At 32.5% G+C, this 25,512-nt stretch overlaps 1 protein-coding gene across 4 annotated transcripts; it reads left to right on the top strand.

Moving 5' to 3' along the window:
- Nucleotides 1-1,635: 1,635 nt before the first annotated feature.
- LOC120074769 (60S ribosomal protein L32-1-like) lies at nucleotides 1,636-5,034 on the top strand. Of its 4 annotated transcripts, none has more exons than XM_039028013.1 (4): nucleotides 1,636-1,763; nucleotides 1,958-2,060; nucleotides 4,437-4,618; nucleotides 4,742-5,034. In XM_039028013.1, exons 2-4 carry the CDS (start codon nucleotides 1,971-1,973, stop codon nucleotides 4,869-4,871), a joined length of 402 nt encoding a protein of 133 aa, XP_038883941.1. In that variant the 5' UTR covers nucleotides 1,636-1,763; nucleotides 1,958-1,970; the 3' UTR covers nucleotides 4,872-5,034. The 4 variants fall into 4 exon arrangements, with proteins under 4 accessions (XP_038883941.1, XP_038883938.1, XP_038883939.1 ...); XM_039028010.1 differs by having other exon boundaries at nucleotides 1,643-1,800; XM_039028011.1 differs by having other exon boundaries at nucleotides 1,677-1,800; nucleotides 1,951-2,060.
- Nucleotides 5,035-25,512: the final 20,478 nt, after the last annotated feature.

Below are 25,512 nucleotides of genomic sequence, written 5' to 3'. Positions count from 1 at the left end.
CCCAAATTTAATCGGCACTGTCATCCGTCTCAAGCCATTTGTTCTAAATGATGTCTAGTCAAATCCAACTTAATTATATAATTATGTAAATGTTGTGGTTGTAAAACATTAAAATTAAGTTAAATGAATGTCTCAGCTAGTAGAATTTTAATATAAAATTTTTATATATTAAAATTCTACTCAGTTTCAGATATACTAAAAATATTATAATTAAAATAATATATAAACATGCGTATTGCAAAATTTGATACACAAAAGTTGAAATATAAAAAAATTAATATACATATTGAAATTTAAAATAATATATAAATCTAAATATTGAAATTATTTTAAAGTTTAAAATTCAAATAAAATAAAAAAATTGGAAAATTATTTTTGTAAACAACAAAATTAATAAAGAAGAAATAAGAATAAAGAGATGTAATGACAAAAAACAGATTCTTTAAAAAATAAAAATAAAAATAGAAAATGTCCGAAAAAAAAAGAGAAGCTTCTAGTGGGTTGACCTGTGACTGGCGGAAGGAAGTCAACTGCCATGGTTGCTTGATACCAATATACCAAAAATTGTCAATGATTATTTATGGAAATGTTAAAATAAAATTAGAAACACAAACAAGAGAAATATATATATATATATTTGGTTGTTTTGACCATTTTTTTTTAGAAACGTTTCTTAAAATTTTAAAATAAGAAAGAGTTATCAAATAAATCAATTTATTAAAAATTAGAAACAGAAACAATAAAATGGAAACGTTATCAAATGGACCTAGTTTCGTTTATTTGTATCAATTCTTAATCTAAATTTCAATTTATGGACTAAGTAAAATGTGCAATATCAATCCCAAACTTAAAAAAGTGATGTAATTTTTAGCAGTTCATGAAGTTTAGTTTGAAAATTAGTTTTTTTTTAATAGTTTGAAAATTAGATTTAAAAAAACATTCTCATGCAATTTCATTGATGTATAAAACACACGTACAATACAAAATTAATTAGACTCTAAAGAAAACAATTGTAAAAAAAGAAAAGAAAAGAATAATGACACCAAAGATAGTTTTTTCTTCCGTGTGTTAAAATTTATGAATTTGAGTAGAATTATGGTGTATTTGGAATACATTTTCAAGTGTTTAATTTAAAAGTAGGTAATTTGAAAAAAATGAAGTGTTCGCAACCACTTAAAATAACTTTTCAAATATATTTTAATAATTTTTCTATCGAAAGTGTTTAAATAAAAATGATTTTTTAAAAAAACAATCATTTCCCAATCCAATCCAAATAGACCTTTATTCAATAATTAATATGTGAGTCGATCAAATTATTAGTTTTGTAGATTTATAAATAATTTTATAACATTATTTTTAAGTAGTGGGTGAATTTTCTTAGACATATGGTAAAATTATAATAATAAATCTGGATACAATTAGATGAAACTAAAAGTTTAACAATACGATACCAATGAATCACGAATATTTTCAACGATATGATAGAAATATCAGTTCATATTAATCCAAACATAACTCATCATAAAATGGGAGACGACATGACAATTGAATGTGAAGAGTAAAAATTTGTTAAAAAAAATAAAAAAAATGAATTTTTAGAAAAAAAGAAAGAAAAAGAAAGAGAAAAAAAACACGGAAAACATTGACCCACAAAAACCCTAACGCCGCAGCCACTCCACTGTACCTCTTATATGAATATAAACCAAAAGTGTTGAGGTTCGAGTTCGGCGGGTCTTTGGAAGCAAGCTCCGATTCCGTTGCTGGTATCTCTCTCTCCCTCCTCGCTATCCATTATTGTGTGTAAGATTTCTAGCCTCAATATCGAGTAGTTTGTTCAAGTCAAGTGCGATTTTAGGCTGTAGGTGATTCATACTTTCTGTAGTTTTTGTCGTCGAGTCTACATTCTTGCAGTCAGTCATCTTAGAATTGAGAAATCTGCTTGGTTTAGAGTTTACAGGAACCAAGAAGATATGGCGGTGCCGTTGCTGACGAAGAAGATTGTGAAGAAGAGGGTTAAGCAGTTCAAGAGGCCCCAGAGCGACCGCAAGATCTCTGTCAAAGTATGTATATGAACCTTTATTAGTTTTCCTCCATATAATTATAATTAGTCTTTCTGCTTGCTAGTGATTTTTTTATTCAACTATGTGTATATGCATACGAGAATTAGGCTTTGCTTCGCTATTTTCTGATGCTGGCGACGTTTTGATCCTTATTGAGTTTGTATATCTTTTTCCATCTCGATCTATAAGTGGATCTGTTGATTGCATTCATCTTGTAAGGAAATGTCATGAAGGGATTTTGCCCCTCCAGTCTTATTTGCATTAATTATTCAATTGGTGTTTGGCATATTATATCATTTAACTTCGAAAGTTGTTTAAATTATTCAATATCATGATAATTTCCCCCTCGCTTTTCATTTTCTCATTGTTCTACCTCTTTGACTGTTATCGCTTAATAAAATGTTTTCAATCTAACGACTGTTCATTATTATAACAAGAATATGCAACAACAATGCTGTTTACATGGCAAATATCGATAAACAAATTGTTCTTTGGGTTTTAAATGTTAAATTCGATATCATGCACTATGAATCATTACTTTGTTTCTTTGTAGACTTATAGTGGGCCGTGGCAATCTTCAATTCAATTCTAGTTGCCTTTGAATAATCTGATGTCCATGCTAGGCATTTGAAAGTGTCAATAAGCAAAGGAAATTTTTGTATTCACTTTTTGTGCTTAATGTTGGTATCTTTTCGAGTTCACTTGTCAACTTGTGATACTAACTACATTCATTTTTTACAATTTTAACTATTATTTTCCTAAATAAAAGCTATATCGTTCGCCGCTGCTAGGCTGAGTTATAAATAATCATTGCTGTTTAAATTAATTTTCTAACATAGATTTCACCACCTATATAAGCAGTGTTCTGTTTTTGTTTTGTTTTTGTGTTAATTTGCTCGTAGTAGCTGGTGTACAGTTGCCTTCATTTCCATATCCATTATTTGGTCTGGACGGCTTCATTACACTTTCTTCCCAATGTTTCTAAAATCCTTGTCTTGCTCTCTTATGGGCTTTCTATCTATGTAACCTTGCCGATATTTCTACTGCTATCACATGCTTTGATTTAACCGTAAGTTGGGGGTGATTTAAGGTCCGTTTGGATTGACTTTCTAGGTGTTTGTAAACACTTTTTTTGCACTTAGAAACACTTATTTATACACTTAGAAAGTCAATCCAAACACACCCTTATGGCCTGTTTGGTTCATGGGAATAAGAGGAGGGATCTATCACCATGTTTGGTACAAGTTTTTAACCTTAGGAATGGGAATATCTTATTCTAAGGCATTTCGTATTCTCATTTCATAACCACCCAAATAGATGGCTTTTATCCATTTCCAACGATTTTTCTCTCACTCCTACTATCTTTTCATTTTATTTGTTTTTATTCTTTGTTGATATTGATTTATTTATTTAATTTTTATAAGTATGTTTAAATTAAATTTATAATTGACATAATGCTAATATAATAATTTATTCTATTATTTTGAATTAATATGAAAAAACATAATTTTTTATTAAAAAAAAATATGAATGACCATAATTATATTTGCTTAAATCCCTTTTTATTGGTAATATATATTAACTTCATAAATTATTTATTGAAATTATTAATTAGTCTTTAAAAAAATATTCATTAATTAACTAATAATAAAATAAGTTAAATTTTTTTAATTAAACAATCTTGTACACTTGTACTTCTAGTTTTAGTCTATAGTCATAGTTAGTTTTTAAAAATTAAAAGCATTGTTTGATAGATTCAAAGTCTATACATATAGGGCTTATAATTAACATTAAACAATTGGTTAATTAACTCTTCAATTAACAAAACTACAAAAAAGAAAAGATATTTAAATTAATTGATCATATAAATGTGCAATAAAAAAATTAATTGATAAGAAATATATTAAATTGGAGGATGAGTGGGTAAATTAGTTAAATTTTAATGGCCTAAAATTGATTTAATAATTTAATATAATAAAATAAATTTACAAACGAAAATTAATTATTATTAATTTTATACTTTATAATTACATAAGAAAGTATAGCATATTTCCAGACATCATATTCTCATTCCCATACATAACCAAAAACAGTCAATGTCCTATTCCCAAACATCTTTTATTTCCAGGCATCTACAAAACCTTAATGCAAACGGCTCCTTAACGTGTCTTGTTGACCCTGATGGTAAATTAGGCCTAATTAACTTTGATACTTGGTCTGTGTTTCAGTCAATCCTGTATTTTTGTATCTCACATGCTTAATGCATCTGATGTACATGCTTCATGTTCAGTCAAACACGTGCATGATAAAGTTCAGTCAAACACATGCGTGATAAAGTTGACCTCCTGTAGTGAACGCTGATATGTTTGTTGACAGACAAACTGGCGTAGACCAAAGGGTATTGATTCTCGCGTTCGAAGAAAGTTCAAAGGATGCACTTTGATGCCAAACATTGGTTATGGTACTGACAAGAAGACCCGTCATTATCTTCCTAATGGATTCAAGAAGTTTGTTGTGCACAATGTCAAGGAGCTTGATCTGTTGATGATGCACAATAGGCAAGCACTGATCAGGATCTCTTTGCCTTTCATTTAAAGAAGTCATCACTCCTTAACTTGATGATTAACTATAAATAAATAATAAATTACATGGCTTATTTATTCTTAATCCTGTTATTTCAGGACTTACTGTGCTGAGATTGCACATGATGTGTCCACAAGAAAAAGGAAGGAGATTGTGGAGAGAGCTGCCCAGCTCGATGTAGTTGTCACCAACAAGCTTGCTAGGTTGCGCAGCCAGGAAGATGAATGAGCCTAGGTCCTCTTTATTTTATTAGTGATGTTTTTTTAATTTCGTCTCTTATGAATTTGACGTTGCAGCATCATTGGCTTTTGCTGTATTTCTATTCTACCTGATGTCTTTTACTTGACTTGAGGATTTCTAATTCCATTGTCATTTTTGGTCATTTCTTTCTCATTGATTGCGGACCGTTGTGATCCACACTGCCCCACTGGCGGATATGCTTGATTGCTATTATTTTGGCAGTCGCCATAATCGCCTTCTCTATTGTAGACTTTAGAGTGCTTTTCAGTCAGAGTAGTGTCTACTGCGTCCTCCAACGTCACTCAAAAGTAAGAATTTAGTTATTGAAGTTTAGTTAATCAATTTAGGGGTATTTGGGGCAATCGGAGTGAAGTTGTTTAATATTTTAGTCCTGGCAATAGGCCAAGGCGAGAGGTTCGATGAGTAGGTTGTATATTTGGAGAGGGTGGTGCCTTCTGATCCATGGTGTGCTACCTTGTATCTTTTCAAAGTGATTTGTGAAGTTATTTGGTTTGATGTGCTCTTTTGGTGCTCTAAGTGGCGGTGGCGTGAGGTTTTCATTGATGAAATTCATGTAGGTTGGTGTTCATCACTTTGGGATTTGTTTTCTTGCGGTGGTATATTTTGAGTGAGTTTGTTTGCATATTTATCTTGTTATAACTCGTGTAGTTTTATTTTGTTTGTGCCTTAAAAAAATTCCCCTTTTAACCTAATTTGAACATATTTTGAATTTCTCTACATTGCAAACCAAACTTCTCATTCTAATGCATAGTTTCTTACATGGTATAAGGGGAAGAAAAAGAAGAAAACTTCATGCAACCTCTGTGAAGAGAAAAAAATGGCATATTTTAATCTAATCCTTGGTTCCATATTCGAAATCGCTCATCATTTGTTTCACTACCCTCTTCGACTCATACAAGTCCATATCACATCGACTCGTGAAGTATGTGAATCCACACTTCTATTCTGGTTAGATCCCTTTGTGTAACAATCCCAATGTTGTGAGAGCCATCCAAGAATGCATTCATCTCCTCCAATTGACACATAATTTCACGAACTTTGGTATATTTCTCCCTATGTTCCTCCCTCATCCTTAACATAAAATAAGGAATCCAATCATCTTCACTTTTCTGTTCATGGTTCGCCATTTCATCTATAATGTAAATGTTAATAGATATATGGATATCTAATTTTATTATAAGTAAAACACATATATATATATATATACATTTTAAAGTTCATAATAAGTTTGGGTTGGTTTGAGTTATTATAGATAAATCCATGAATCAATTAAACCCATAATTTTTTATTTATTTGATCCCAAAAGAGTTGTTAACCCAACCTCGGATGGGATTGAGTTTATCAAATTTTTCAGATCATCGATTTTTTTAACACTCCTAACATCTATTGTCCCAATTTCTCTGTTTTTCTTATCCGTTTCATCAATCACTCTGTTAATACCTTCTCAAGAAAATCAAACCTTTAACAATGCCTTTCTCCACCTGAATAAGCGATTTATTTATTTTTTTCTTTTTACTCTTTCTTTCTTTAAAAAATTATTATTATTATTTAAAAAAAACCATTTTCAAGTTTTAATGTTTATGATAGCTCATATCCAGCATTTTGATTGCAATCTCATATAGTTGGTCGCTTGTCCAATAATAATTTGTTACTTTAAAATAGAAAGCACATCACATTAAAATTTTATCTCATCCACCAGTCATCTCAAATAGATTAGAAGAGTTGGTCGAAAAATTTATGCACAACTTGATGAAATTGAAAAAAAAAAAAAAAAACAGAAGGAATGGGCTTGAATTATAGGTTCCAATTCCAAATTTCAACTTTATTGGACAAAAAAAGATGACACCAAATCTATTCTGAAAAACCATAAAATCTCCCAACCAAAACCACAGACAGAAAAGATTAAAGAAACTAACCTCTCCAAAATCCCACTTTGAACCTAATCTGAAACATAATTTGAATTTCTACAAAACCCACAAAATTTGTCATTCTAGTTCATAGTTTGGTACATGATATAAGCAAAAACAAAATCAAACTTCATATTCTAACCTTTGGTTCCGTGTTCTAAATCATACTCCCATATTACCATACTTCTATCCAGTTCAGCCAACTCCTTATTACATCGTTTGAAACGAAGTTCACAAATCACCCTTTCATCTCTCGTAAGGTCTCTCTCTGTAACAATCCCAATTTCACGAGAATCATCCAATAATGTATTAATCTCCTCCAATTGACACATTATTTTATGAACTTTGATATATTTCTCCTTCTGTTCTTCCTTCACCCATAACATTTCTTCTGTCAGTAGCTTCTTCAAGATTTCATTTATTTCCTGAAACTCTTCGATTCCGGATTCCAAATAGCGAATCCAATCATCTTCACTTTTATGTCTATGTGCCGCCATTTCTTCTAAATTGCCAACGTACAACATGAATTTCACTATCAGTTCGTGTACTAATGGCAAAGGGTAATCAAATTCTACTTTTCCTTTTCCTTTTCTTGAAGACGTTGCTGTAGTAGTAGTAGTAACAATGACGTTTTCTTGTGCTAATTTATGTCCGTCATCTTTAATCACTATACGTCCTTCTTTCATCTTCTTTTCTCTTTCCTCATTTCTTGGAAGATATGAACGGTTCCATGGATGAAATAGCTTCTTCGTCAAGCTTTTCTCCAGATTGTATAATTCGTATGTTGCAATTTTTAGCTGTTCTTTTCTCGGTGACTTGTAAGGTTCCACAACCACTTCAATTTTGCTCTGTTTTTCGGCCGATTCTTGATTTGATAACGCGTTGTTGTTGGGTTCTTCTTCAGCCTCAATGTTCTGATCTTCTCTGTCCGTCATCATTCCAATGTTCCCAATTTCCAGAGCCTTCAGGTTTCAAGATTTTCGATTCTGACTCGTACCTTCAATTTGACGATTGCTATGTGTGTGTATATATAGTATATGTAAAAGATAAAAATTTAGTCTTCTTTTTTTCTTAATAAAAAATCACTTTTAATCTGTTAACGTTTACAGCAGTAGAGCTAATTTAGTGCGGTAACTATTTAAATATGTAACACTATTTTTTTTTTAGTTATGTAACAACTTAAGTTTTATAATTAATTTAGTTTGTTTCTGTCACTTGTTTGGGAGTAAAATCGTCCAAATCAATATTATCATTTTTTAAATATTCGAAAAAACGCTATTATTCAAAATTAATTTAATATTTAATTTTGTACTTTTAAATGCAATTTTCATATTATTAAAATTTATTGTTAAAGAATTAAGTGCATGTTTCATAGTGATTTTGAAAATGATAAAAGTGATATTAACAATTTTAGAATCACTCCTTAACATTCATATTTATAATAATTTGGACATGTTATAAGTTACTTTCTATACTTTTCAAACTGTAACAATTTAATTTATACGGTGAAAAATTTCATCAAACTTAAATGTCAATTTTAGTTATATGACAACTCAATTTTTATAATTTATAAACGAACTTGGCACTTAATCAGTTTATCAATCTACATGTGTGATATATAAGTTTGTTAAAAAAAAAAAAAAATACATGGGTAAGAGATTTCATTAATTTTTATATTTGTTTTACGATAAAAGAGAAATCGTTACAAATTGTAAAATACATGAATTAAAATAGTATTTATTAAGGTTTGGAGAATAAAATGTTACTGTATGAAATGTTTAAGATTGATTTTGAAATGATTAATATTACTTTTGTCATATTTCAAAATTACTATCAAACATGATCATTGAATTCCAATTTTGATGTTATAAGAAATTTCATTTAAAATGTAAAATTTAATATTAAATTACTTTTATTGAGTGATACAAAGCGTGTTTCAAAGCAGAGACAAATTTAGTATGGTCTAGGGGTTCGAGCCTCCCCTCAACTCTATACTTTATTATATATATATATAATTGACTTAGTATCAAAATCACTAGTTAGTCTAATTGTAAATCTGTCTTCTAGTCATTTTTAGACTCAGGTTGAAGCTCCATTTATTTTTACTAAATTATATAAAATCCTCATCAACAAAATTTCTAGAATCGTCACTGGTTTAAAGTAGTTTAAATGATCATAAAAGTACTTCTAACCATTTCAATATCACTTAGAAACGTGTAGAAAAGAAAGGTGGTTTCAAAATTTTTCTTAATTGTTATTATTTTTAATTTAACCATAGCAAGATTAATTTGTTTTATGGGAGAAAAAAAGTATTTCTTGATTTCAAAAGATCGTCCTCAAGGTTTTTAGGCTTATTCTAATTTAATATTATTATGTTATTGAGGATTGCCCCATAAAAGAGAAAAGAAAATTCCCTGTTTTCAACCCATAAGTTTATTACTTCAATATTTGATGGGTAAGTGTCTCTTTCCCTTTTGCAAATTGTCACAACTAATCCATGTGTCTCATTTTTCATCATAGAAAATACCACAAATCGAAATTTGAGATGAAAATAATGGAGAATTCGTGGGAGGGTTTTATGGTTTAAAAAGTGATGCACTAAATTTAAAATGAAATAAAATTTAAAATAATACCATTTCATTGACTGACAGATGAAAACATCCAACCAAGTTTAAACAATCATGAATTTCATCATTTTAAAAAAAATATTGAAATTCTTAACCAAATTTTAAAAATAAAAACAAATTGGAAAACACAAAGTTAGGAAACAAAATCAAAGAACCACATGTAAAAGTAATTAGTTTAGGCTCTGTTTGGTAATTATTTTATTTTTTGTTTTTAATTTTTGAAAATTAAGACTATTTTCTCTTCATTTCTTACAATGATTTAAAATATTATCCAAATTCCAACAACAAAAACAATTTTTTAAAAGCTACTTTTTAGTTATCAAAATTTGTTTTTTTTTTTTTTTAAATAATAATAATAATTGGTAAAAAGTAGATAAAAATAGAAATTTAAAAGTGGAATAAGTGTCTAGACTTAATTTTATAAAACAAAAACAAAAAATAAAATAATTACCTAGTTGGCCTTAATTTTAAAGAAATGGAATAAAAAGTTAGAAATGAAGAGACCTTTTCCAACTAAAAGTTCTAATTTGATGAAAAAGGCTTAAAATACAAATGTTAAAAGGAGAAATTTTAGACTAATCACAAATTGTCACGCTATTGATTAAATTAATGATGAGCTTCCAAATAATTAAACTTTGGACTAATTAGAAGTCGTCATATGTCCCAAATTGAAGTTGAAAACGTAAATTTGCAAATTTTGATGATGCCACGTGTTTTCGTCTTGACCGTTGAATCGTATAAAATTAATTTGGTCCAATTTGATATTATAATTTGGGCTAAAATCAATTGAGCACTTAATTTGGTCCAAATATCAATTTAGGCCCAAGGGCAAACACATAGACCAACTAAGCCCAAACCCACATAGCTCGCCAAAGAACCCTAAATAGAGGAGCTCTCTCCATTTATGGGATCAACACAATAATTCTATACTCCAGAAAGCTTGGAGGGAATTCTCTATAATCAAAAGATTCATTGACTCCTGAAGTTGACCACACTTAAGACTGAAATCCTTTGAAGATACACACATTCTTCCAAGACTCTAAGCTCAAGAATATCCACACGCTCCGCTTCTATATATCAAGCGTACACATTCAAATGAGAAAGAATAAGAGAATCAAGTACTAGAGATCGAACCACATCGCATCAAATGAACATCAACATCAACACCAACTCAAGTTCAACTCTACGAAACAAGTTTTCTCTGGAAGCCTTGTACGAACACTAATCATCCAAAAAGATCATCAAGCCCAAATACCGTTCATTAAAAAAGATCAACAAGCCCAAAGGCCGAAAAAGATCAAAAGCCCAAAAATTGATCATCTAAGAAGGTAAAAAAGCCCAAAGACCTATCATCTAAAAAGGTCAACAAGCTCAAAGGCCGATCATCCAAGAAGATCAACTAGTTTAAATATTAAAGTTTATTTTGAATGTTCAAAGAAGTATTGTATTAGAGATTGTACTTGCTACAATAAAATCAATATAAATACAAAAATTCAAATTCCATGAATTAATTTTTTTCGGAAACCTGATGCGAACAACAAGTAGGTCAACACATCAAATGTCTAAAAAATTTCTAATTCATAAAATAGTAATTAGCTCTCTTGACAATGACTTGCTTCATAAGTTATTTGCAAATATTTTAAATTTTAATTACATTTCATAATTAGTTTTCTGCATATTTTTTGTGGACAATTTTAACCTTTTGATGTGTTCTATCTCATTAAAATAATTTATGATAAAAATATTTAAAAAATTTAAACTACATTTAATATTAATTATTTAGAGATTTTATTTTTTGAATAATCATTAATTTTACTATATACTATAATTAATTATAGACTCTCATTTAATGATTTCTTATTTTATTTGATTAACTAATATGATATATATCCATAAAACTAAGGAATATGAAATGCTTATTACACGTTTATGGTCAGAATCACTTTTCTTTTTGTGTCTGGCGATGGGTTCTTCCTTGTATAATTTTATGGATATTCAAGATCCGTCGTTTAATTTTGATTATTTCAAATATATACAAAGTTATTTCAAATATACATGGGGTTATTATAAATGCATTTAGAACAATTACAAATTTAATGTTGATATATATTTATACTTCATATTTTAACTTTAGTATAGTTTATATTGAGATATATATTCCACATACACTTTGTCATATACACATATGCATATTTAGTTATTTTACAAATATATATTTTCTTCCTTTTTAATATATTTCAGATCTTGATTTAAATTCAAAGTCCCCAATTTCGGTGGACTACATTTAATGTAGAATTATAGTTATAAATCTTCGTTTTAATTTATTTTTCATTTTCTTCTATGTATATACAAAAGTTTATTTAAAACATATACACGATTATTTTGAATGGATTTAGAACAAGTACATATTTAAGAGCGTTATACAATATATATTCCATATTTAATTTTTTAGTCTCATTTCTATTGAGATATATATTCTACATAATTTTTCATATATACACATGCATATTTAGTTATTTTGAAAATATACACTTCATATTATATAATAATGGTGCTAATATGATAAATTAGATTACAAATTAAGATAGATGACGTCTTCTGATTATTTGAAATAAACCCATATATTTTTTAAATTGAAAATAAAATGTATATACACTATAAGAATATTTTGTCTTCCCGATGAAACTTTTTTCGACGGTTTTTCTTTTACTGTCGAGAGAAAAAAAGCTATGCCGATGGTGTTATAAAAAGCGTTGGCATAGAGTGACATTCCCAACTTGGAAAAAAATTGGGTGGAAATTTTTTTGGGCGTCGTTCACATTTGCCCATAAATAACCAAAAATCAAAATAGAAAATATAGCAAAAATCTACAGAGATTCATCGGCGAAGTAACTCTCTTCCACTCATCCTTTCTTTATATAATTATGTTTGTTGGTCTATGAACTGATTATTGACAAATATTTTCTTCTTATTTTGGGTGGATGTGTATCATATAATTGCTATTAAAGTCATTTGAGGTTGAATTTTAAGTTTTATATTGAGTATGAAATTGGTATAGGAGTAAATCCATAGTCATGTTTAAGTTTTGAGTTGAATGGTAATATATTTGAAGTTTAGTTTTGATGTGCTTTTTATTTGAAGTTATTAATATTACTAAGTTTAAGTTTTCTATTGGATTTGGGATTTGTAAATAGATAAATATATAGTTATATTTAAGTTTTGTATTAATGTTGTTATTGTTATAGGGGTAGATGCATAATACATAAACTTAATTATTTAGAAGCATTCATATTATTTGAATTTATATTTTGTAGGTACCTAAAGTTTATGTTCAAGCAAAAAAGTAGAGAACAAGATATGTTTTGGAGATATTATGTAACTATAGACTTATATTTTGTGGATATTATGTAATTGAAATTAACATTATGAAAAGAGTTATACGTTATGTAAGAAAAATTAACAAAACATAAAAGTTGTATTTACTTAAATTTGTAAGATTCAAAGTAGGTTTCGGTTGTTGTTTTAGAAAAATTAACAGGTTTGATTTCCAGTAAATTAGAAAAAATTTATATAAAAAAACCATTAGTGACACCAAAATTTAAGGCGTTGAAAAAAAAACAGCAAAAAAAAAATGTAAAATTTTGAAACCTTTCCCGACATTGAACCAGATCGAGGTTGGGAAAGGTAACCTTTGCCGACCCAAAATTTTCAAATTTAGCATCATAATTTTTTTCTCTCCAACATATCCTTCAATCCTTTGCGGACCCCAAAGAAGTGGCATCGACATAGGGTATTTCTTTCGACGCAATAAACCATTTTTTGGCATCAGGAAAGGTGACTTTTGTCGATGTACCATTTTGGCATCAACATATCTCCTCCTAATTTCAATTGTCGGAATATCAATATTTCTCGATGAAGGAACTTTTTTGTGTTGGGATAGGGTTTTCCCAATGAGGCTTTCTTGACGACCTTGCCGATGGTCAAATAAATGTCGAAAAAGCCGTTCTTAAGGCTGCTTTTTTTTTTTTTTTTTTTTTTTTACTTTTCCCGACGGTTATTTCCGTCAAGAAAAATATAATTTCTTGTGGTGATATAAATCAAATATAGACTATGTACAATAGCACAAGTGAGTGTCATGTGTGATTATAACCCTACGATAGGGAGTGAAACCGTCCAATTGATGAAGCTAACTTCATCTAACGGTTCCAATCAATGAGTCACCTCTCAATTTCCACAATCGTGAAGAAAAAAAGAAACGCAAGAAAACAGCAACTTATTGCAATAGAAAATATGAGAAAACGAAGCACTTTGGCTTCGACACACTCTAAATGGAACTTGGGCAGACAACGTTTGAACGAAGCTCTCAAATTTGCTTCAACAACATTAAAGCGGAGTTTGCCAAAATGCAACGGTGACGTTGGTCCAAAAATGCTATTGTACTCGCCAAGATGCTACAGTGAATCTGAAAGTTAAGGCCCACCACTACTTTGCACGCGCCGCTGAGGAGGAGGAAACTGTTATATGAATAATTTTACAAAAAGTACGAGAAAATACATAACTTTTTAAACGGGAGAGAATCTGAGTCCAACGACTTCACGTTGTCTCCTTAAGACAATTTTACTCACTCTAGTGCCTGAGTTTCTTAAGTAATTGTCTCCCAGGATAGAACAAATTAACTTTCTTATAGAAGCAGCACCTCGTCCACAAGATCCAACAAACTATATTTTATAGAAATATACTGAACTTGAACCAATTTACAAAAAGGGAGAAATATTTTTATGGGAGAAAAATAATGGTGAAAACTTCTTTTTTCGTAATTTAAAGAAGAGATATATTTATTGACTAATGACCATCCGAATAGTCATGTCTCTTTTTCAAGTTGGTTAATTACTAAAATACATATTCATTTATGAAACGATACAACTCTACACGAATGGTCACTACCATTTATTCCAACAATCCTCCTCCCCCTCCCCCCATAAATGGTAAGTTGACAATTTAAGATAATAAAAAAAAGAGAGAAAACATTTAGTATTTCCCCATGAGGAATCTGTATCAAGATAAGTAGAAAGACTTTGAACTTTTTCTAGTGAACATCAGTTGAGTTTACTTAGCTAATTAGTTGACTTGATGCCTTGAATTGTTAGCCGTTCTAGAGTAAACTAAGTAAGATAGCTGAAGTCACACAGTTTCTCATTATAACAAAATTTGTACTCATAACTGTATTCATTTTGGCCTTGAACACTACCTAGTCTCATGAGTGTTTTAGAGAATTCACATTAAAATTCTCATAGAAGCGACGCCTCCTTCACATTCACATAGGTGATTCTTATAAAGAATACAGTATATGCTATTTTCATAAATAATTATTCAAAAATTTATTGAAATCATTAAAAGACAATGCTTATTCTAAAACCACACTTGCATTGTCTCATTATCCTTAGAATGACTAAAAAAAAAAAAAAAAATCAACTCATTGCTCACTAAGTTATCCAGAAGTTGGTTTGCCTGTTGAACCTAGATCTTGGGATATCCAGTCAACTAGGTTGGGTTGCTTTTCTGGTTAACTTTTTAAAATTGAAGGCTTTAATCATTCTCCTAGATGAACTTTCAACTACCTCTCTAGTTAGGCCTTTTATAAAAAGATCCTATTGCATTTTTAATCTTTGCATTATGCTTATGTTGCTTTCTTAATGTGAGACTATGCGTTAGAAGATAAAGATTAATTATTCATGCTAAGCTCTTAGTTGCTTAAAAGTTTTCTTGAGTTAGATCCAAGTATAAACCTAACCCAAGTTTTCTGGCAAGCCTAGGGTTGAACGCAGGGATTAGTTAGTATTAATGCAAGATGGTGAGATGATCTTTTGTAGTTTGATTCCAAGTCTAGATATATGTGTTGATATTCTAAACTAAACTAAGCCAACATACATGCAAGAGAAAAAGGTCAGAGAAATGGGAGGCGTTGACAGAATATGTAATGCATTGGAATACAATGAGATGATCCCTCAATACAGACAAGTTTGAATGAAATCAATGGAACGAGATGGGTTAGGAAGATTAACTGGTAATCTCTAAGTATACATGTGTGATGCATCCAGGTTCTGTTTTCTACTTGATTCTTTCAACATCTCTGGTTGCATTTGCCACACTTGTCTTATCTCTAAGATGCATGCGTTTACTAGTATGACAGATCAATATGATTAACTTTATTAGGGGTGCGAGTGGGTTGGGTTGGGTTGGATTGGGTTGAAGGATTTTTTGGACCTAACCCAATTGTTTGGTTTGTTAATTTCTTCAACCCAAATAACCCTTATTAAAAAATGAACCTAACCCAACCCAACCATGAAACATTCGGGTTGAGTTGGTTCGAGTTAATCGGATTATTTATTTAAATTTATGTTCTAAAAAGAAGTAAGATGTTAATACGAAAAAAATGTTTGTATTGGTTTGGGTTAATCGGGTTATTTATTTGAATTAATATTCTAAAAAGAAATAAGATGTTAATATGAAAAAAATTGATTTAGTTATTTTCATATATTGAATTAAGATTTAAACAAAATTTCAACTTATATGATGATTTTTTCCTTCCAAAGTGATAAAAAAAACTATTTTAAGGAGTTATTAGTGAATAAATTATCCAAAAAAAAAAAAACTTAAATAAATATATGTATATATAATTGTATCATAAGTTTAATATATATATATATATATATATATAAATTCAACAATAAGTTTGGGTTGGTTCGAGTTGATTTGGGTTATTTTAGGTGAACCCATGAATCAACCCAACCCAACTTAAATGAGTTGATAACCCAACCCAAACTACATGGGTTGGGTTGGATTGATAAGTTTTTTTGGGTCATCGGGTTTTTTGAACACCTCTAAACTTTATCTATAAAGCTACTCAATATTCTTACTTGATGCGTTCCACTACTTACTCTCTCGAGTAGTTATTATTTCTACTTAAATCAATTGATCAGATGGATTCAAGCATAAAACATTTAAGTATACATCAAGCAAGCAGGATGCACATACATGTGACTTAGCAGATTTTCGTTTAGTTCCACCCAGTACACTGATTTAACCACTCATTATAAAGGAAAGTAAGAAAATGGGTATGGAAATGGATGAAATCATGATTGATAAATATATTTATAGAATCCCAGTTCAATCAAGACAAATAATGGAAGAAAATGTTAAATAAAGGAAAGAAAAGTGTGTCAAGCCACCAGGGTCAATCTCTTGCTCCCTTTGACTTGGTTTTAGGTGCCTGCTACTGTGACTGGAGTGAGGATATGTTTAAGGTCGTCTCTTTTAAGCTCTAACTCTAGCAGAACCTCCTTATTAGCAGTGGAAATGGTGGTCAAACTCATATTCTTCTTGCAGATGGCTGAAGAACTAATTTGTATAGAGATGTTACTACCTACTCCTAAGTGTCTAACTTCTGATTCTCTAACTAACTACCTCTTTTTCAGGTGGACAACATCTCATTTTATAGGCTATGGACCCAACAACTTGTGATGTGATGACATCAAACTCCATGCCCTACTGTAGCTGCCGCTATTTTGATCAGCTTAGATGTCCCCTTTCAGGTTGCCTATAATGTCAAATCTCATCCTTCAGTATGGGCAACCGAAAAAAAAATATTGGCAGTAATATTTGTAATTTACAAATTTTAAGCCTATCGAGTTGGTTCATCTGCAATGATTTATACTGATTACTCTACCATAAAATACTTGATAGAAAAGAATGACGCAAAGCCAAGATTAATCTGATGGGTAGTACTGCTACAAGAATTTGATTTAGAAATTAAGGACAGGAAGGGAACTGAGAATCAGGTCACCTCTCCAGCCTGGAGAAAAAAGACTTTCAGTTGGGTGTAATAGAAATCGTGATGAACGCTTGATAAAATTCAAAGATTAGGAGCCTTCGTCAATTACTTAACAACTAAGGAATTCATTGAGGATTTTAACGCCCAACAAAGGAAAAGACTCATACATGATAGCAAGTTTTATTTCTGGAATAAGCCATTTCTCTACAAACAAGGTCTTGATCTCATCATGTGTCAGTGTATCCTAGAGGTAGAAGTGCAACACATACTTTCAGAGTGCCACGGTCCTTCATATGGTGGCCACTTTGGAGGTTAAAGAACTGCTGCCAAAGTCCTTAAAAACGGGTACTTCTGGCCTATCTTATTCAAAGGCGCAAGAAACTACGTGCTTAAATGTGATTGGTGCTAATACACTGGTAATATCTCAACCAGAAATGAAATACCTTTGAACAACATACTTGAGGCAGAACTTTTTGACGTCTGGGGCATTGACTTTATAGAACCATTTCCCCCTTCATGTGGGCAACAATATGTCTTAGTAGCAGTTGATTACATGCCCAAGTGGGTTGAAGCAGTAGCCTGTACCAAGAATGATGCGGCGACTATCTCAAAATTCTTAACCAAACATATCTTCACACATTTTGGAATGCCCAAGGCATTGATCAATGATGAAAGTATGCATTTTATTAACCACATCATTTCTAAATTTCTTGCTAAATACAATGTTAGGTACAAGATAGCCACTGCCAGTCATCCCCAGACGAATGGCCAAGCAAAAGTCTCCAACAAGAAGATCAAGTCCATCCTATAAAAAGTTGTCAATGTGTCGAGGAAAGACTGACACAGAGATTAGATGAAGCACTTTCGGCATATTGTACTACATATAAAACGCCTATTGGAATGTCCCTATATGCTCTCGTGTTTGAGAAGGCTTGTCACCTAATGCTAGAGCTAGAACATAAACCTTTTTGGGCAGTAAAAAAGCTCAACTTGGATTTGGACACAGTGGGAGACGTTAGAAAACAACAACTAAACGAGTTAAATGAATGAAGACTCAACGCATATGAGAATGCAAAAATCTATAAGGAGAAGACTAAGTGTTGGCACGAACAACGCATCGGTAAAAAAACTCTATTTGTGGGACAAAAAGTATGCTCTTTAATTCGCGTTTGCATATATTTCCAAGAAAGTTGAAATCTCGTTGGTCTAGACTTTTTATCATAAAAGAAATATTTCCTAATGGGGCAGTCGAGCTAGCTAGAGAAGATGTATCAAACTCCTTCAAATTAAAACCCTAATTTGAAGGAGAAGGAAAGCAAAGAAAAACTTCCATCGACTTATGTAAGCCTGCTTGATGCTCACATCGGAGTCATCCCTGCATCGGAAACAGAAAATCACATTCCAAGGACGCTTCCTTGACTCTATTTTATTTATGCTTTCTTTACTTCTTTAGTTTGTTAACTTGTTTGGTTTAGAGAATGATTTTGTGATTTTTGAGATTTAATTACTTAGTTTGCTTGCAAAAAGAGAACAAAAAACGGCTACCACTTAAATGTTAAGAGCCAACGCATAGCTACACTTTGAAGTAGAACTAGCCATTATATTGGGGGAATACGCCACTCAAGTGGTGCATTGTCCCATGCACGTCCCTTCAGTTGTGCATTTAAGGCGTTAACTTAAAGGCACATGCGAATGACACGCGTTGCCTCTATTTCTCTATCTTTCTCTCATCATGTCTGCCTATTTAAACAAAGCCCCTCATCATGATCATCATCTTCTTCTACTTTTCATTTCAAACTAGAGCACCCGAGCATACCCTTCGTTCAAAATTTTCCCATTTCGGTTACAAGCTTCAAAGTTCGTTCATGCCTTCCTCGCCGGAACAATGTTGGATGCATCGGATTCCCAGAATGCATCGTTAAGCTTCGCCGGAGGCAACCTGGTGAACTCTTTCTTTTCTCCCTCTCATTCTCTATCATATTCTCCATTTCCTCTAACAACCACCAAATCTACAACTTCCAGCAAACCTAAAACTACCATGCCATCCACTGAAAAAACCCCTTCAAAACCCCAACCTCCGGCATATATTCAAATTCTTAAGAAACCGGTGTCAGCTAAGCCATTTCCATCTACCTAAGCCCCCTCAAAACCCAAACCCTTTGCCTCCTAAAACCCTAAAAACCCAAAGGCCTCAACCCCTTCCAAGCCAATGCGGCAGCCTGCGTCATAGGCGTCCATAACTAAACCTGTTGCAAAACATATAAACAACCTGTTTCCCCACCCATTATCCCAACCATCCAACCAATCATCTCGATGCAAGACCCTATTCTTGAGTATCTTCGGACTGCTCCATCCTCTATTATTCTTCTGACAATTCTACTTTCTGTAGAACCTTTGGCCACTATATTTCCTATAGAGGTAAAAAATCGACTAGATGCATCGCCACCCTATTCCCCGCATACCCTCTCGAGCCTCGCTCTTTTACCTTACTGCCGCCATATGACCAAACTTTCCCACAAGATGACTCGCAACATGGGCCAGTCGAGCTGGTTAGAAGGGACGAACAAGAAGTTTTTGGAGACATCCTAACCGTCCTCGAAGAGAGACAAAAACTACCAAGTGCAGAGTAGCCAATGCATCGGGAAGTGGTAATTGTATTAAGTAACAGTAAGAAGATGCTAGCTCAACCGTAAAAGGAATTAGATGAAGTCGATCGATGGGCCATTATTTTAGACCAAGAGATGACTGAAGAAGAAGAGGAAGAGCAGCTGCAAGGGTTTGTACTGCACAGATGGCCCCGACGCCTCCACATCACAATAATCTGATGTGAATGAGGGGCCTGTAGTTCAGCCAACGAAAAAAAGAAGATTAAATTTGGCTTAAGAAAGTGATGAAGAGGAGGAAGAAATTTCAACTGGTCTTGAAGTTGCAACACATAAAGAGAGCTCGGTTGAATCGAACGAGCTAGAACACATGCTCGAGAAGTATGAGCTAGCCAAAAATGGTAGGAGGAAATGTAGTATGAGCCAACCAAAAATGGGCAGAGGAAAGTCTTGAAAAGTTCAAGGATTACAAGATTGAGGTTGAAAACTTGTTAGGTAAAAAGATAAAAAACACTACGATCTGATCGTGGTAGAGAGTATATGGACTTAAGATTCCAAAACTATATGATAGAACATGGAATCATGTCCCAACTCTTAGCTCCAGGTACAACTCAATATAATGGTGTATCAGAAAGGAGAAATAGAACCTTGTTGAACATGGTTTGATCTATGATGAGTTATGCTCATCTTCTTGACTCGTTTTGGGGATATGTAATAGAGACTGTAGTTTATATTTTGAACAACGTCCCCTCAAAGAGTATTTTTGAAACACCTTTTGAGTTATGGAGAGGTCGTAAAGGTAGTTTATGCCACTTCAGAATTTGGGGATGTCCAGCCCATGTGCTAAAGGCTAACCCTAAAAAGTTGGAACCTCGTTCAAAAGTGTGCCTATTTGTAGGTTACCCCAAGGAAACGAGAGGTGGATACTTCTATGATCCAAGTGAGAATAAAGTATTTGTATCGACAAACACTACTTTCTTGGAAGAAGACCATATAAGGGATCATAAACCACGAAGTAAAATGGTTTTAAGTGATATTTCTAATGAGTCTACTGAGACTTCAAGAAGAGTTGTTGAACAGGCTGATAGATCAACAAAGATTGTTGATGTCAGTTCATCTACTCATCCATCTCAAGAGTTGAGATTGTCTCGATGTAGTGGGAGGTTTGTGAACCCACCTGTATGCTACATGGGTTTAACAGAAGTCCAAAACATCATAATTGATGATAGAGTTGAGGATCCATTGTCTTATAAACAAGTAATGGAAGATATTGACAAGGATGAATGGATTAAAGCCATGAATCAAGAAATGGAGTTCATGTACTTCAATTCTATCTGGGAGCTTGTAGATCAACCTGAAGAGGTAAAACCTATAGGTTGTAAATGAATCTACAAGAGGAAAAGAGGTGTAGATGGAAAGGTACATACCTTTAAAGCTAGACTTATAGCAAATGGTTATACCCAGGTTGAGGGAATAGACTATGAAGAATCTTTCTCACCTATTGTCATATTAAATTCTATCAGGATTCTCTTGTCCATAGCCACATGTTATGGCTATGAAATATGGCAAATGAACGTCAAGACTTCCTTTTAAATGGTAATCTTGAAGAGACCATCTACATGAATTAACCAGAAAGATTCATTGAACAAGATCAAGAGCAAAAGGTTTGCAAGCTCAATTGGTCCATTTATGGACTGAAACAAGCATTTCGATCTTGGAATATAAGATTTGATACTGCGATCAAATCTTATGGCTTTGATCAAAATGTTGATGAGCCTTGTGTTTATAAGAAAATCATCAACAACTCAATAGCTTTCCTCGTGCTGTATGTGGATGATATCCTATTCATTGGGAATGACGTAGGTTGTCTGATTGATGTAAAGAAATGGCTAGCCACCCAATTCCAAATGAAAGATTTGGGAGAGGTGCAGTTTGTTCTAGGGATCTAGATTATAAGGGATCGTAAGAACAAAAGGTTGGTTTTGTCTCAGACATCGTATAATGAGAAGATGCTTGTTAGATATTCGATGCACAATTCCAAGAAGGGTTTATTACCTTTCAGGCATGGAATTGTATTGTCTAAGGAATAATATCCTAAGACTCCTCAAGAGGTTGAAGAAATGAGACAAACTCCCTATGTATCGCCTGTTGGGAGCCTTATGTATGTAATGTTTTGTACTAGACCTGACATTTGCTATGCAGTAGAGATTGTCAGTCGATATCAGTCCAATCCAGGATTAGATCACTGGATGGCGGTCAAAACGATCCTTAAGTATCTTCGGAGAATGGGGGACTATATGATTGTGTATGGAGATAAGGATTTGATCCTTATGGATACAGACTCTGACTTCTAGACTGATCGAGATTCTTAAAAATCTACATTAGAGTCAGTATTTATTCTAAATGAAGGAAATATAGTATGGCAAAGCATCAAGTAAGGATGCATCATAGACTCCATTATGGAATTCGAATACGTAGTTGCTTGTGAAGCTGCTTAAGAGGCTGTTTGGCTTAAGAAGTTCCTTACTGATTTGGAAGTTGTTCCAAATATGTCTTTGCCCATCACACTCTATTGTGATAACAGTGGTGCTGTGACAAATTCTAAGGAACCTAGGGGTCACGGTAGAGGTAAACACATAGAATGGAATTATCATTTGATTCGGGAGATTGCACATCGAGGTGATGTGATTGTCACAAAGATTGCTTCGGAGCACAACATTGCTGATCCGTTTACAAAGGCTCTCACGATTAAAGTATTCGAGGGTCATCTAGAAGGTCTGGGTCTACGGTATATGTGACATGTTGTCTAGGGCAAGTGGAAGATGTTATTGAGGTATGGTGTATGTCCTAGTTTATTGTGATTCACTACTTTATTTGTATTGTACATTAGTCTCCCTAAGCTTTAGAACCAGTGGGAGATTGTTGAGATTAGTGTCCTAAATCTCTTGTAATCTCGTAGTTTGTAAACTTTGTATAAACATTTTATTGTTATAAAATAAGTGTTATTTTATAAGCATATACTCAATCCAATAAACTAAGCTTCGAGGTTATTTCATGTAATTTAAACAAGTATGTAGAGACATACAAGTGGATCTTGTTTAATTAATAACCTAAATGATCTGTAGTAGATGGATAAGACTGGGTTCCTTATCTTGGTGACACTATGGATACAACCCGTTTTGTAGGTGTTATAAGTGTTGTAAAGTGCTACAAATGATCTGATCCTGATCATTTATGTGGAGACATGTGAGCGAGTGTATCATATACAAAGCATTTGTATAAGACCGGACCATGAAATGGTTAGTCTTTTTATATAACGCTGTTAATAATTGAGACTTACATTTCACTAGGATGACCATAGATGACATGACCTGAATCATGAGTGAGTTTTGAACTCCTGCTCATGAAGGCGATCCTTTGATTTGTACGGGTGAGAATGGCCAGATTGCCAATTCAACAAGCCTACCATTTTAAGGATTCATCTGACTGGGGAGACTGGGGACAGCTGGGGAACACACTACACAAGACGAAATTCACTCCTTCATCGATGCAGGGGCAAGTAGATAAATTTGCTCCCTTAAGGGTTGATTCCGGGCTTGAACATAGTGACCACACCCTCTCCTGGCCCGAGAGACTTAGTCATAGTTGGACTATGACTTATTGTTCATTAGAGGGATCAGTGGTATTTAAAGATGTAACTACAGGGACAAAACGGTAATTTTGGCCCAGCTGTACTTACGAACAATTTGTTAAGGGTTATCGCTCTATTGATTGGTTATATCCAATGGACACAGAAATTTATCTGTAGTTATACGATCTTGTAGAACTACTTCTTCTTCTTCATCGAAACAATACTCTACAACTCTTCTTTGAAGCTCCCCGGGAATAGCACGAATGACTCGAATTTATGAATTACAGACTCTATAGCAAGTAATAATGCCCAAAAATGCAGGGGCCGTTAGAAAAAAAATTTGTAAACAAAGAAAGCCTTAAAAATAAGTATCCTATCCCGAAACATCCATCAACAAAACTACATTAATCACCATTCATCACATGAAGCAGAATGCAGAATATATAAAACCCACCATCACTGTAAAATCAATTCAATAGAAAAGAATGGAATTTGGGATAAAAAAGCCTACAACCTGGCTCTGATACCAATTGAAGGAACTCTTTGGGAAGAGAACCTCGAGCAAAAGCGGACCGACCAAATTTCATTTTTTATTGAATATAAATTTTATAGTATACAAGAAATAAGATATGCATTTATCTATAAATTACAATATACTTATTAAAGGGTTTTAGAAACCTCACATTTAAAGATCTTTCTTCACGATTTCCCTTGAACAATTCACGAACTCCTTGAAGACTTTCTTCAAGAATAACATTGAACAAGAATGAACACTACCACGAATGTTTCCTCCCTATTCTCAGGGTGAGAACCTAGAAGTGGTAGACTCTGGCTATTTTGGTTTTGAGGGAAAACTTAAATTTGAGGAGGAAGGATTGAGAATGTTCTCAAAACTCAAAACAAATACACAGAACACTTCTGTTGTTTTCTCACTTTCTTAATATCGATTAACCAACCAAGAAGAAGAAAAAACATTTTCTTTTATCTTGCCAAAAATAACCAGTGGGTGGAAAGAAAAGAAGAGGAAGGGAGTTGTAACTCCTTCCCTTATTATTAAAATAATAATAATAATATAAATATAAAAAATATGATAACTAACTTATCGTATTATATATATATATATATATATTAAATTATATGTTATATCAAATATAACATATAACTTATGATTTTAATATTGTATCACATACATTACAAACCATGAATCCAATTCATAGAAACTATATTTGAATCTCATTCAAATATTTATTTCCTCTCATTAAGCTATAATGCATCAAATACATTATGATAATTATATCACATATAATTGAAACAACTTAATTATATCATATATGATTAAATCCTTCTATTAATTTGAACAATTCAAATTAATCCAAAAACTGATTCTCAATTAATCCTATTAAGCTACCAAGGGGACCTAATGGACCTGTAGCTTGAAGCTTCAACGGTACCTAAATAATTATTTAAACTCTTTAATTACATTATTCACCATCCATTAACTGTCGGGAACTCCACTAAAGACCCACAGTTGCACTTTTCGCACTACAGATATATTTTTGTATCAATTGGATATAACCAATTAATAGTACGATGACCTTTCATAAATTGCTCGTAAGTACAACTAGGCTAAATTACTGTTTTGCCCCTGTAGTTACATCTAACTTCTTAAGTACCACTGATCCCTCTAATGAACAATTAATTATAGTCCAACTATGACCAAACCTCTATCGAGCCAGGAGAGGGTGTGGCGCCACATTATTCAAGACCCGGAATCAACCCTTAAGGGAGTAATTTATCTACTTATCCTTATTTTGGGGAAGGAGTGAATTCCATATTGTGTAGCTGTGTTCCCAAATCCCTAATCAGACGAATCCCCACAATGGTAGGTTTTTTGAGTCGGCAATCTGGCCACTCTCACCCATACAAATCAAAGGACCGTCCTTATAGGCAAGAGTTCACAACTCACTCAGGATTTAGGTCATGTTACCTATGGTCATCCAGGTGAAATG

This window comes from Benincasa hispida, chromosome 3 (genome assembly GCF_009727055.1).
Source record: "Benincasa hispida cultivar B227 chromosome 3, ASM972705v1, whole genome shotgun sequence".
In the NCBI taxonomy this organism is placed as follows: Eukaryota; Viridiplantae; Streptophyta; class Magnoliopsida; order Cucurbitales; family Cucurbitaceae; genus Benincasa; species Benincasa hispida.
Note: the sequence above shows the minus strand (reverse complement) of the source record. Positions and strands in the feature narration are given on the sequence as shown.

Excerpts from the sequence above, each read along its gene's own strand:
- LOC120074769 (XM_039028013.1), top strand. The coding sequence starts at position 1,971 with ATGGCGGTGCCGTTGCTGACGAAGAAGATTGTGAAGAAGAGGGTTAAG. Across the intron at positions 2,061-4,436 it reads ACCGCAAGATCTCTGTCAAA|ACAAACTGGCGTAGACCAAA; the intron begins GTATGTATATGA and ends GTTTGTTGACAG. Across the intron at positions 4,619-4,741 it reads CTGTTGATGATGCACAATAG|GACTTACTGTGCTGAGATTG; the intron begins GCAAGCACTGAT and ends CTGTTATTTCAG.